The sequence below is a fragment of the Carassius auratus genome, chromosome 3 (assembly GCF_003368295.1).
Source record: "Carassius auratus strain Wakin chromosome 3, ASM336829v1, whole genome shotgun sequence".
Classification (NCBI taxonomy): Eukaryota; Metazoa; Chordata; class Actinopteri; order Cypriniformes; family Cyprinidae; genus Carassius; species Carassius auratus.
The window spans coordinates 3,502,707-3,518,131 of record NC_039245.1 but is presented as its reverse complement, the minus strand read 5'-3'; the positions used below and the strand labels follow the sequence as shown (position 1 = coordinate 3,518,131).

General features: G+C 37.5%; 1 protein-coding gene across 1 annotated transcript in view; it reads right to left on the bottom strand.

The window, feature by feature from the left end:
• Positions 1-298: 298 nt before the first annotated feature.
• LOC113043530 (gap junction gamma-1 protein-like) overlaps positions 299-15,425 on the bottom strand; it is a 30,016-nt gene continuing 14,889 nt past the window's right edge. Inside the window, exon 2 of the mRNA XM_026202977.1 lies at positions 299-5,446. Coding sequence (XP_026058762.1) covers positions 3,950-5,392 — 1,443 coding nt within the window. The 5' untranslated portion in view covers positions 5,393-5,446 and the 3' untranslated portion in view covers positions 299-3,949. The remainder of the gene's footprint in view (positions 5,447-15,425) is intronic.

The window sequence follows — 15,425 nt, the reverse complement described above, 5'->3', positions numbered from 1 at the left end:
TTATTGAATAAAAGGGTGCCGTTAATTGTGGAAAGTGTGTATTAGAGAAAAAAACACTTATTTCATAATGATATTTCTCCCCATTTTAAATTATTATTATACAATGAAAGGTTAGATTTTTGTGAATTTTTTAAATAAAAGATCAAAAGGATTAACAATGCAGATAAATTTTCACAGCTTCCTTTGATTATATTTACCAAGAGTGCCAATATTTTTGGCCATGACTGTATATATATATATATATATATATATATATATATATATATACATATATATATATATACAAGGGCGGTTTCTCTATTAGGGCGTTTGGGCGATGCACCACCAAAGCGCGAAAGGGAGGGATCTTTTTCTTTCACATTAAACCACAGTGTGAATCTAGACTGTTTGTGCTGCCTCTAAATAGTCGCATTTCGTGTAGTTACACCCCTTTGTGTAGTAGCACCCTAAGAGTGCTCTTATTGACTTCCATTCAAAGATATCATGTGTAACCTCAACTTGTGCAAGGATTGGTGGGAACAGTGGCATCCAATAATATTTAAAAACTATTCTGAATTTTAACAAGAAAACATTAAAAACTGCTCTAATATCTTTATCAAATGTGAAAACCAAAAAAAAACGGGGTGAGGCGGGAACAGCTAAGCCAACTCAAATTCAGTTGTCAGTTGAACTTGATCGACATCATGGCAAACGTTACTTCAGTGCAGATTAAGTGAGTAATTAAGTAAGCAGTTTATTTAAGTATGTTATATGCACTTAAGTATGTTAAGAGGAGGCCAGCAGTGAGTCCTTTAGGCCACATTTGGGCCAAGTCTGTTTGCTATGTGGGAAACAAAAAGCCATAATATAGATTGCATTTTCTTTCTTGAATTAATTGATTATAATTTTACTTGAATATAATTTTTTCCTCTGGTATGCACTGACGTAAATGTTTGATTTACGAGAGAGAGACCGTGCGACATATACAGATCATAAGCGTTTTTGGAGAATGGACTTTTGTTTTTTGAAACGTTCTGCAAGCTGTTCTGTACACACTTGGGGGTTTCCGCTCATGTTGGCCCAGCGATGCGTTTTTTCTACATCTGTGTTACACCCCTTTAAGGGAAAGACTTTCCCATTGGGAACTACTATTGTTTTTTTTTCTCTCTTGATCTGTTTATGGTTCGTGAGTCAATCTGATGCCTTATGGAATGCATTCATGGACTGATCCTGCTTAGACCAATTCAAAGAAATGGTTGATGATTTGGACATGTATTACAGCAACAAATGTGGCAAAAACATCCTCTGTCAAAAATAGGTCTAACAAAAACAGACTACTCCTTAAACCATAAAAATCTCCCCTTTCATGAACAAAGAAACAATTGACACAGGTGCCTATGCCAAATATTCATACTCTCTCTCAGACACATAGCACTCCCATTTTTTCTTTTTATTAACAAAATAGCTCTGAACATGCATTTCAAAATTCAAAGAGAGGGTTCTCCAAAACTGGAAATAACTGTACATCACTGGACAATCCAGCTTGGCACATTAAAAGCATTTTTTTCTCCCTAATTTTCAAACAAAAAAACAGTTATAGAAACACATACCAGTCAGGACAAACAAAGGTCATATTAAACACATTAGGGTTTAATGTGGCCTGATAATAATCAGGAAAGGGCAATAAATAGAAATGCATGCTTCAACATTCACAAACGCTCGTCAGTAAGAGTGCCATCAGACTTCACTGTGGCCTGCTGAGAAAGACTTGCTTTCAAAGCGATGTGTCAAACTCTGAAGTTAAGTAGCTTACTATATATCAGTTTCTTTTTCAGACAGCTGACAAAAGTACAAGAGAGGTTTTTCTTGAGGATCGCCTTGGCTAACCCTAACTCCGCAAACACTCACACAATAAATGTAAACACACAGTGGTGCTCAGATGTGGGGCAGAGGGGTCTCTTATATTCACTCCGTCAATATACAGCTGTTACAGACTGCAACACACATCCACACAGATAAGTTCAAAGTAGTTACATAGCAGAATCCATTTTTTTTTAGAGCTTTCCATTGAAAAGAGCGCCTTGGAAATTCCCCTAAAACATTCCCTCCCATGCAAAATCGGATTCGATTATGACTATGAAAAAAAAGGGAAGTGCATTTTCTCTGGTTGACTACATCACATAGTTTGTTTTGCTTCTATTAAAGGCAACAAAATTATACAAAATCCTACAAAACTTATTTCGTAATAAATCATATGGGCACTGTTGAATAGAATTCCATGTCTTTAAAAAGCGAATAAAAAAAGAAACCAAAATTGATGTTTAAAAATACAAACAAGTCAAGTCTCGATTAGAAACCACAAATCTAATGCCACAATCTTCTGCATCAAAAAATGCTGCTGAAATGATGATATATAAAGGGTTTTTTCTTTTTTTAAATTCATTAATCAAATATTGGTCACATGCACTCATGCAATCACTCCTGCTGCCTCGTCTTCAGCTACACGCAAGCGCACACACGCAGGCACACACAGCAGTGTTTTATGGCGTGTTCTCCTCAGTCTGCATGACTGCATAGTAGCTGGATGTCTTTGTGACAAACAGTAATTGGTCTCCCATGGCAAATGTCACAAATCGAAACATCCTACATAAAGGCAAATGACTCACAAGTTGGAAAGTGGCAGTGAGAGAGAATGGAAGACTCTTCACACAGTGTGTATGTGTGTGTAACTTAGATATTTCTGTTGAATGATCTGAAGAGTGTCACTGTTAAAAACTCAACCTCCATTTGAACCAAATTAGGCCTGCTACTTGGTTTGGCTATATCAAGTCTGTTAGAACCACAGGATGTTCCCATAAATACATGTTCACTAAAGCAGTAGAAACAATACACAGTGACTTTCTGACAATTCAGTCTGAAAGACAATTCATTTCATGTTTCTAAACTACAGGATTCCCACACTTTAGGAGCACATGGATTTCCATGATATTCTCCTTAACTTATTAATTCATAATTTAATTACTGGATAAAGTTTTTTTTTATAATTTCATAATGGCTGAACTCAAAAAGAGTAATTTTTATCTAAAGAAATAAGATTTAAAAAAAAAATATCTAAAGAAATAAGCAAGAAAACTGAGCACTGAAATTAATTTACTTTTAATTTACTTTCATTTTTTATTTAATTATTCATATTAATTTCCAATTTTTTCAGGTCTGGAAATAACACTTTAAAAAATCCATGTTATTTCTAGGACGGTTGGGACCCTGTACATATTTATATGGCTGATAAAACTAGACTGCAAATGCTTTATTCACCAGTAGGGGATAGTACAATAACAGAGTAGGAAGTGGATGCATCAACAGCATATCCCAAGTCTTGGTGTCTAGAAATACTGCTTCCTCAAACACCCATAGCTATGAAAATAAATTGCACTGGATGTGTTTGTGTGTTTGTAAATGTAGATTTACAGCTTATTTCACGCAATGTTTGTTGGGTCTGGAAGACCACAGTTAATAGCACCATTGCATTGGTGTATCATTGCATTGTTATAGCTTGGCATTGTGATGCAAAAGTTATTGTTTAACACTGGAAAAAGGAAGACAGCTGGTTTGGAATCGGATTGTAGTGTCATCACTCTCCCGAACGAATCCGATAGGAAGACTTTCTCAACTTTGAAAACGGATGGGTATTTCTGGATTATGAGGGAATGTTCTTAGAGCTCAACATAATCTTGAGTGCACAAGATTATTTTAGGAAGATCAAGAAATAGTACGAAAAAATCCATCTCATTCTTGGAGTTTGTTTAAGGCACTGAAAACACTTCAAAAAGATATACAGCATTTTTCTAATCGTTTATGTCGATGTCTTTGTAATCCGTGGGATACACAGGACATTTTGTGTCTAAAAAAACTTGCAGAATTGGATGATAGTGGGCAACACTCAGTGTAAGGTCAAGTGTGTGTGCAAATGTCAGATCCAGACAGATGGTTTGCCTTCTCCTGACTTGCTGCTGCTGCTGCTGCCGCTGCTGCTCCCAGCGCTCCCAGATTTTCCATGCTTGGACCGTTGCTTTCGCTCCTTCTGTGGTGCTTTGGTGATGTTGCTCTGAGGCTTCTCGTCTATGTCATTGGTGTTTATCTCGTCGTGGTTATTGCTAGCATGGTGCTGCAAGGTATAGGCTTGAATCGCTGCCTCTAACTGTATCACATCTTTGTTGATGGGAGGTGGTCTCGCCTCACCTGCAGATGGGAAGTTGTCCTCGTTGGAGCCGTACTGCTGCTGCTCCTCCTGTGCAATGTTGGCACGGTTCTGCTTGCACGCCATCTTGGCATTGCTCAGGTCTGTGTATGGCATCGTCTCAGGCTTCACCACAATGTTGTAACCTGGTGGCGCAGAAGGGGTGTTCCAGGAGAAGGGATAACCAACGTAGTCTGCTTCTCGCCCGCAGCCCACAACTCCGCCTCCTGGTTCCCCCTCACTGAGTGAAGGCCCACCGACTCCGACAGACACACCCCCTGCCGCAAGCAAGCCGAGCTGGTACTCATCATCAGTGGTTGATTCGTTTCGTTTGCGTAGTGCGTCACGGAGAGTTCCCACTCCGAGGTGAATCATTTCCCACAGGTTTAGCAGCAGGCAAAGGCAGCTGACACCGTACATGATTCGGAGGAAGATGGTCTTTTCGGTGGGGCGTGAGATGAAGCAGTCCACACGGTGTGGGCAGGGTTTATCAGAGCACACAAAGATTGGTTCCACGCGAAAGCCATACAACAGGTACTGTCCCGCCAGAAAGCCTGCCTCCAGTGCGGAGCGGGTCAGCAGCTGTAGCACATACACTCGCATCAGACCATCGTCTCGTATTCGCCGGCGCCCATCATGGCGCACTTTGGGTTTGGGTCGCGGTGGCACCAACCCACGACGCGTGTTGTCTATCTCAGGCACTTCGTAGATCATGGGGTCGTCCTCGCGTTCCTCTTCCCCATCCTCATGTCCTGGCCGGTGCTGCCGTGCACCAAAGTACATCTTTCTCGGTCTGCGCTGAGTGTATCCGTCCCCTGCTGATTCACTTGCGGCTGGAGCCCCGGCCCCCGTGCCGCCCCGCAGTTCCTCATTGTGGGAGATCTTATTGGCCGCGTAGCCCATATAGAGCAAAGAGGGCATGGCGGACAGAATGATCTGAAAAACCCAGAATCGCACATGTGAGAGCGGTGCGAAGGCATCGTAGCAGACGTTCTCACATCCTGGCTGGCCCGAGTTGCAGACAAACTTACTCTGCTCATCATAGTATATGGATTCGCCGCCCACCGCAGTGAGTACGATGCGGAAGACAACTAGCGCAGTGAGCCAGAGTTTCCCCACCGACGTGGAGTGGTGCTGGATCTCCTCCAGCAGACGTGTCAGGAAGCTCCAGCTCATGACGTCTGACGACAACGGGGCAGACAGCCTCCCACACTGCACAGCTCACAGACTCTGTGGACAAACACAGAGAGTTTTTCAAATTAAAATGTCATACCTTAAAACAATTACATAAAGTATGTGAAGCATAATTATAATATTTTCAGTGTGGTTTTTGATGTGCATTGACACTTAATTAAAAACAGTGTGACTTTTCATAAAGATGTCTCAATATGGAAGACACAGGAATGAAAGTCCCATCTTTCAATGAAAACATCCAGTCAAATGAGCCAGATCTTTTAGCTATTAAGCTATGAAGGAAAATGTATGATACAACCATTATCAATTACTGATTTTTCATTAACCTTTCAGTGATGATTTGACATGTTATTGAAACATAGTTCTGGATATTAAACTCTGTCATTTTTGTAGTAGATATCTGTATATCCATGATTAGAAATATGAATTAAAGAATACTTGAAAGAATAAAAAAAGGTAAAATGCTTCTTTGAACACTGTAGGGATGTGCCGATAATTATTTTTATTTCATGGATGAAAACCAATAATTGGGCAATATTACAATTACTACTTTTCTAAATAAAATATTAAAATCTAAAATCAACTGTTTTAAATGCTACATTTCAGGCCTCACAACATTAAAGTATACAGTACAAAATATAGGTTTTCAATTTGAGATTCGCTGAAGATCATGATTAAATTTAAGTGTATAAAATTAAAGTGTTTTTAAAAAATAACTTTGTGAACATTAGATGACAAGATAAACAAATGAAGGAAATAAAGAAAATTAAAGATCCAATAATTTTATATCCAAAATTAGAAAAAAACTGCTAGAAAAACTACTACTAGAAAAATTGCTCGATAAAAGGTCAACCTAGTGTTAATAGACTCAATGAATGGAACTCTCTCTTTCACACACACACATACGCAGACACAGTTATCTTGAGCAGTGAGCCTGAACCACACAAATCTTCCCTGAGGGAGAACAGCTGTAGTGAGCGGGTGAGTGTGTGTGTGACCTCTCTGGTTTGTCCCTGCTTGTTCCTGGTTTGCTTTTTTTTTTTTTAATGAATGCTTTGTATTTCTTCTTCCAATAAAGCAAGCTGTGATTATTATGACCATATTAGGCCACATCTTAGCAAAGACAAGGAAGACATACTGTATAATATCATAATATTTCAGATAATATCTAATAATATGTGCACAAGTATATAGTACGCATGTTTGAGAGAACAGAATAGACTAATTTCTTTCTGTCTTCTCAAAGGTCACTGTTATCCAGCTCAACAGGACCAGAGGGTCCAGGGCTTTCCTGTTGCTCCTGCCTATTAGAGTTTCTCAGTAGTGGGCATGCGCTCATGTGTATTAGCCCTTCACCTTTAATCTGTGTCTCATTATGCTGGTAGAGGAACCAGGAGTGAGGAACATTAGACTTAGACCGTGACTCATATGTAGGCACACTAATGAAGTATACACACATACTGAAAATACAAAAGACATACAGAAAATGAGAAGGATCCACTGGTCGCTCTGGAGCATCTTTCCTTGAATGACTGCTGTCGCTGTTATGCCCCAATCATCTCACCATCACTCATTTATCTCTCTTTCTCTATCATGCTCTCTCTCTCAAGGTTGAAACAGCAATCACTCCCAAAGGGAATAAAGGACTTTGTTTTTTATATGTGACTGTTGAACACTCACTTACAGACAGGCTTTGGCCACAGGGAGTCAACTTACAACCATAAAATAATGTAAAAATGTTCCTGTGTGTGTATTTGACATGCACGAACAAAATAAATTGTGCCTCAGCATTAGTAATGTGTCATTTTTATGATATGTCAAAGGACTCTCTGGGGCAGGACAACCCTTTTGGTTTCATGCCAAGTAAAAAAAAAAAAAAAATCTGTTATGCTTATGAATTCATAACATTACTTAATGAGAGCTAAGAGTTATTTAATGTAAAAACAAAACAATTAACAACATCACAGAAGACTTTTTAACCCAAACTCATAAGATTTCATTTCAGACTTTTGGGGTCCAAACGTTTTTTTTTTTTTTTTTTTAAAGAAATATATACTTTAATTTAACAAGGATGCATTAAATTGATAAAAATTGTAAGCAAATACATTTTCATTTTTACAAAACACTTCTATTCCAAACAAAATATTTTATGGTTTTAATAATATGCAGCACAACTATTTTCATCATTAATAATAATGTTCCTTCAGCAGCAAATCAGCATATAGTTTTCTGAAGGATCATGTAACAATGAAGACTGGAGTAATTCATAATTTGCACATTATGTCACACGCTTATAGAAACGCCACAGGTAGGGCAAAACAAGGCTGTTCTCCACTGACTGCCAGCTCTTTTTTATGAGGATTTCATATTAATGTAGTAAGACAGTGATATTTTAAGGCCAAATTCAGTACACAGCTTATTGATGATGCATACTTTGTATAGGCAAGCAGACGAACCCAAAATATAAACGCAATGCGCAAAGTTTAAAATTAATTATTTATTTAAAGGGGGGGTGAAATGCTGTTTCATGCATACTGAGTTTTTTACACTGTTAAAGAGTTGGATTCCCATGCTAAACATGGACAAAGTTTCAAAAATCAAGTTGTACGTTTGAAGGAGTATTTCTGTTCCAAAAATACTCCTTCCGGTTTGTCACAAGTTTCGGAAAGTTTTTTTCGAGTATGGGTCTGTGTGACGTTAGATGGAGCGGAATTTCCTTATATGGGTCCTGAGGGCGCGTCTGCCGGAAGAGTGCACGCTCCCGTATAGCAGAGCACTGAGAGCACAACAGGCATTCGCTGATCAGAGCGAGAGCGTCGCGAAATGTCACAAAAGGAGTGTGTTTTTGGTTGCCAGGGCAAGACAACCCTGCACAGATTACCAAAGAAAAAACAACAACACTAAGGGACCAGTGGATGGAGTTTATTTTTACAGAGCATCAACGGAGCTGTGCAAGTGTTTTTGTTTGTTCCCTGCATTTCGAAGATGCTTGTTTTACAAACAAGGCCCAGTTTGACGCCGGATTTGCACATCGTTTATTTCTTAAGGATTATGCAGTCCCAACGAAAAAGGGTCACGATCGTGTGTTGGAACCGCAGGCGGTGAGTAAAACTGCTTCAAATATCTCTGTGTTGTTAACTTAGCTATCGGCACGTAAGCACATCAAGTAAACAACATGCGATGTTGTCATCAAACTGCACTTTCCACATGTACAGCTTAAAAAAAAAAGACGACATAAAGTGGAAATTAGTCATTTTCCAAAACCGCTAAGCAAATATATACAGTTTCAGTACATACCACATAGAGACGTTGTTGCTGATGCTGCTCATGGTTTGTTTTGGATGTTTTTTTCCTCACTGTAATGTCACAGCTTCCAAACGCTCTCAACGCAAAAGCCTACTGGCGCTCGTGATTCTTTAGCTCCGCCCACACGTCACGCCTCCAGACGGTCGTGTTTTCCCGGGAAAAATCGGTAGAGACTATCTTTCTCTTATGAATATAATAAAACTAAAGACTTTTTGGAGTTATGAAGGATGCAGTACTACTCTATAGGTACTCAAGATTAACAGGATATTGAGTGAAAACGAGCATTTCAGCCCCCCTTTAAATATTCTCCCATAGAAAACCATTATAAAGGAAACCCCTAACAATTGCATTCATATTCCGAGCTCATCTGTTTGCCTGTATTAACATGCACCATTAATAAGGTTTGTAGGCTACTGAATTTGATCATTTAATACCACTGTTTAAAATGCTCTTTAAGTGTTTTCACAACGTTTTAGAATGGACCGCTGTTTTTAGTGATTGAAATATTGCAGCAGGTGCTTTATATGGATTGCTAATGGCATTTTGTTCACATATTCTTTTGAGAGTTGATCTAAATATTTTTGGATTGGAACAGACAGAGAATTGACATCAGGCTTGTGCTGCAATTCTATGGATGTTTTGCCTGCCAGGTCTTCGAGCCAGTCACATGACTGAACACCATGGCTGCTGAAAATTCTTGCTCAAAAGGGATCCATGCAGTGATACATTTTTCCCCTTAAACAGAGAACAAGCTCATGCAACACAAAACAAAACATTTCATCCTGAATACATTCAGGTATTCCAGCAATAATTGTTGATCCCATTCACTGATTAAATCCTGAGTCCCCTGTTACTCATGTGGGTCTCTAGCTTCCACACACAGTTCTCATGCCCTGCCCCCTGGCAGGAACAGACAGTGTACAGATTCAGCAAAATGCCCCTGTGACCATGTCAAAGCCAATCTACACCCTTCATTCATGCATCCACACTCCTCTCTCTCTCTGTCTGCCATTTCATTTGATTACCGCAGTGTGTTCCAACCTTTTTTTAGCTTAATCCCCAAAACTGTGTTTTTGATGTCTCTCTTATCTGACACACATTTGATGTCTTGGAGTTGTTACTAATGAGTTTTGTTTGATTAGGAACCACTGACCTAACGTAAGATCCAAACCAGAAACTGCTGAGCGGTGTCTGGCTGAATAAATACATGCTGTGTGCTTTCCTCGAAATAAACACAATAAAAAAATTACAACGGTGAGAAAACAGCAGTTAAGAAAGCATCTGATTACAGTGATGTTAATATTTGAACCAGATCTTCAATAAGCACTCCAGTCACATCATGTTTATTTATATACCGCTTTATACAATAAATTGCCATAAATCAAGCCGCTTACAGTATTAAAAAAAAATGATTACATTAAAGTGATAGTTTGGTTTGCAGAGATTAAAGCTTTATTTAGCTCAGGAATTATTTAATTATTGTAACCCAATAAGGTATTTTAAGAGAGATTATTATATATTTAATATATAATTATACATTTAAGAAATATAATATATTTCTTTGTATTGTAAAAAATAATTGTATAATCATTTTAATTATATAATCTTAATATAAATTTTAAAAGCTGAAGTGAGTACCTTATTTTATATATTTGTTAGAACATGTATAACTCATAATCTATTTTTGCAGCCCTACTTTCATCGCATAATATAGTGAATATCATTTAGTATTTTCATTAATATTTTTATAGGATTAGTTCACAAACAAACAAATCCTTTTACAGCCCCAATGTTACCCAATCTTAAAAGGTTTTTAATATTTGTTTTATAGGTTTGATTCTGGTTTGATGAAGCCCAAACATTAAACCAGAAAAGTATTCCTTCTGCCTCATAATATAGTGGATATCACAGCAAAAACTATGCTAAACATTAAACCAAAAAAAATAAAATAAATAATAAAACCTGTTAATTTTACCTCATAATATAATGGATATCATTTAGCATTTCATTATTATTATTACATATAGTTCACTCATAAATAAATAAATAAATAAATAAATAAGCAAACAAACAAAAAATAATCCTTTGACAGCCCTTATATTATTAAAACCCTAATTTTAACAATACTGTTCTATAGGTTTGGAAAAGCAAAATGAATCCCCTGCCTGGGATTCACTGGTTCACAGCGAACAGTGTCACATAATACAACAAATCCCATGTCTACTGAGACACCCAGTCCCATCCAGTTCACAGAAAGACTTGATGTCAATTCAGGTCAAACAGCACTGAGGTATTTGCCTGTTAAGTCACACAAGCACATGCCATGAAAGTTGTACTCACACATACTCAACATTGTCTTTCCCTGCCTGCTTTTCCTCTTCTCATTTCTGTTTCCTCCTCCTTTCTTCTCTTTTAAAGAGCAGCCCTGGAGATCAGAGACCACTGACCTTACAGCAACACCAGAGACATACACACACATACTGTATGCGCACACAAAGCGTGTGTCTCCATGAAGAATGCGCAAGGGGGAGACTCTCAGAAAAGCGCACAATAGCCCTTTACCCCAAAAACTGGGTCAGAGGGGGTTGTGGTTTGAGGAGGGGAGTGTTATGGTTTTGATGTGGGAGGCTGTGTGGGTTAATATCCCTGACAGCAGGGGAACAGACAATGATGAGGGGAGAACAAGAGAGGAAAGGCAAAATCAGGGTTGATGTTCAGCCTGTAACAAGAAACCAGATTTCCACAACCTCCCTCCTCCACACACACACACACACACACACACAAAGACATGCACACTTGTCACAGATAAGTGAGTAAACAATATCTCTCCTATAACCTTATCGCCTACTTCCTCTCTAAAGCCCCTCTCTCTCTCTCGCACTTTCACAGCACACTGCTGGAAGGAAGGGAACTTCTTAATGCTTGCTCTTGTATTCATCTGCCCATCTTTGGTCATGGCTTAAATTAGAGCTTCCAGCGATCTCCAGCGCTCACATTCTTATCCAGACCGTTTTCTCCCTCGTTCTTATCTCCCCCCACTCTTTCCTTATGTGTTTCTCTCACAGTAAAGAGTGAGATGAGATTACAGTCACAGAATTTTACAGCTACTTCCACAGACAGTTAGAGGGGAAAATCTCATTAAAATTCGACACACATGCGATAAGGAAACAATCATTTAATGTGACTACATTAGTTTGGAGAGAGAGAGAGAGAGAGAGGCGTTCTTGCGCTGGAACGTGCAATGAAAACATTTTCCCAGTAATAATGATTTATGAAAATCAGTTGTTTGCTGTAGATTATGGCTTTGGAATCGATGTGAAAAATTTCTCTGTTAAGTCTATATGAAATGTGATGAATTAATTCATGACAAAATCTGATAATGGCCTGAGGTATCTTCATTTCATCCTGCACAATAACGATCTTAGGTTTTTCTCTATCATATAATCCCTTGGTCTGAGTGCTTGTAACTCTGGGTGAATGATCTCGTTAATTCTGAAGCTCCTAAAATAAACAGATGCAAAAAAAACTTGAAAACGAAAATCCAGTTGGTAAATTCAAAGTTTAAGTTCAATTAAAACAATTCTTGCACAGTGTAGAATTGCACAGACAGACAGCAGGGCTCTACGCTTTTCTTTTTAGGAGCACTTACAGTAATGCTCCTAACTTAAAAAATGTAGGAGCAAAGTGAAAAATTTAGGAGTACCCTCTAATCAATAATTAAAAATTGGATAAAAACAATAGCCTTCTCATTACAAGGTGATATTTGAGTCATTAAAGTGACTTACAATTACATTTTTCTAAATAAACGTCATCTTTTCTGTAAAAAAATACAACTAAATAAAAATAATTATATATATTAGTGGTGGGCATATAATTTTTTTAATCTAGATTAATATCACTGTAATCTTGGAATTAATATAGATTAATCTAGATTTAAATGCATGGCTCATCCGAATTCTGCCGAAGGCATTCAGAATATGTGTGTTCCCCAAATAAAATAATGACTAAAAGTATTTCTCAAGCCAGGTGGTGCATTAGACCAGGGGCTCATCTCCTGCTTCCAAAATGCATCACAAACTGCTGCAAACGAATTGCACAAGGAGCAAACAAATTTACGTCTGTTTCACACATAATCCATCTGCAGTGCGTATGCGTTTCATATTTTTTTTACGCACCCATGTTAACAGATTCCAGCATTCACACGGTTGCGGTCCGTCAGTGCGTTCCAGGAGCTTTGCGTCTGCAGCAGTGCAGCGATCGTTTACGTACTGAGTAGCGGACTGCAAACGCGACCTGTGTGAAAGCACATCGAGCCGTGCTGCTTCTACACTACATACAAAATGCACACGGACTGCATATGCACTGCAGATGGATTATGTGTGAAACATGCGTGCGTCCTGTGGAGGTTTCCATTGGGAAGCTTCTTAAAAAAAAAAAAATCCCTGAAGCAAACCCGGCGGCATTTTTATGTGTGTGTGTGTATATAAGCTTTTCAAAAATTCTAATTTAAACGACAGAATAAGAAAAAGTAGAATAAGAAGAATAAGTAACCAATTAAATTAAATCAGTAAAAACAAAATTAATTTGTACAGAGGTGGCACAGAAGAACAAAGTGGCTTGTAAGTGTAAATTCAGACATTTAATGAGGCACAGAGGTGGCATGAGTGCAATTAAATCCATAAATTCAAGTTCAGATGAATGTTTTAAATAAAAAAAATTGAATATAGAAATATTAAATTATTGAAATAAATGAAAATATGTTAAAAGATGAAAAGATGGAAAAAAAAAATGAAACTAAAACTGCCAGGTGGAGGACACTGATTTTATCACTGAATAATTCATTTATTTGATTCTTTCGAACGGCTGATTCATTCAGGACTTATGCAAGTGACTAAATGAGTAATCATGAATCATTGACTCACTATAATCATTAAAATCACATTAATTCATAAACAAAATACAGCTGTGTTTGAATGAAGATGCGCAGCAGCTGTCTTTGTTTCAAACTATTTTCTACAACGAAACAGAGCAAAATCTATCTATCTATCTATCTATCTATCTATCTATCTATCTATCTATCTATCTATCTATCTATCTATCTATCTATATATCTATCTTTATAAAATGTATGTTTGCACTTGATGGAGATTTACCGGTACTGTTAATCACAGAACCAACTTTACTGATGAGATGCCCTTGTTTGTTGATTAAATAGTACAAAGTAGACTAGTACAAAGTAAAACTAAGATGCAGAGCATATTCAAAGTGCTGCCATTACTGTCAAGAGTGTGTGTAATGGTGTGCTGTGATTGGTTGAGCGGATATATCGCATTCTGCAAAAAAGGCACTGCCGCTTGTCACAGTTTGGAAAAAAAAGGCAGAACACATGACCTAATAATTCTGCAAATATTGCATTTTGCATAAAATTTAAAATTTACTTTTCATACTGACCAGAAATTTATTTAAAAATGTTTTAATGCCATTTATCGTGTTTTGGATCCAAACTAAATCTCTCCAATCTCCAATCTCTCCCAACTAATGCTGTGAACTATACTGGGAACCCTCTCATTTGGTACATTATTATGATATTACAGGTTAAAATTAACAACAGAGCCCAAATTATTATTCAACTGCTATTTATTTTCACACTCAAATAAAAACAATTCTATTGCTCATAATGTCGTTTTTATAAAAACTTGTCTTCATGGCAGATTTATTCAAACGTATATATATATAATTAACAGTAAATAAGCTGCCCTCAGTAAAGTAAATAAGGTTTTAACTGTGAGAACTAGACAAACTTTCCTGAGGTAAATGCATCTTTAAGTGACATTTTTCACAAGCTGTGTTATTGACGTTATGCTGTGGTTGAAACATTGACTTGAGTGATTACATGAGACATGAAAGATTTCAGGAAGTTATACCATATATTTCTCTCCATGTTCATGCATGTTTATGAACTTTATCAAATCTGTCACGCAACATCTAACAGTGTTAAAACTACATTTATTGTTCAAATGTTGTGATAAAATGCATATAATTTGAGAGCTTAAACTTGAACTATCAGAAGTGACAAAGCTCTTTACAGTGCTGGATAGGGGTTGCCTAATGTGTTATCACGTTAACTTCCTATACACAAGAGACAAGAGTTGCAGTCCATTTTTCCACCATTGGTTGACAGGATATGTCCTGATTGTCTGCTGTTTTTAAACAATCGGCCAATAGCTGCTGTGTTCAAAATCACCCCAAACCCTCATTCACTACTCCCAACATTTGTCCACTAATATACAGTAGAATTGAATGAAAATTATTGAATTCAGACACTGAGTGCACCAGACCGGCTGCTATTTTTGCATAGTTTGTGCTTGCTTGCTGTTTAATATTCCTTTAAAACAAACTGGCAGCAAAAGCAGTAATAAAAGATTTATTACAAACTCTGTCAATGAAACTAGCATGTCAAAATCTTAATTAAACTATTTAATAATAAATTAAAATGAAATGTATACCTTTATAATATTACTCTGTACCTTCATGATCAAGCAGGCGGCATCTTTAGGTGATATGCAGAAATTAATTCGGCACAACCTTCACCATGCATTATGGGTACTCTCAAGCTGCTCAGTGCACATCGGTTGTACACTCGTTATTATGGTGCATTATGAGATAAATAAGTGCACTCGATAATGTTCTCTATGGTTTTGGACAGCAC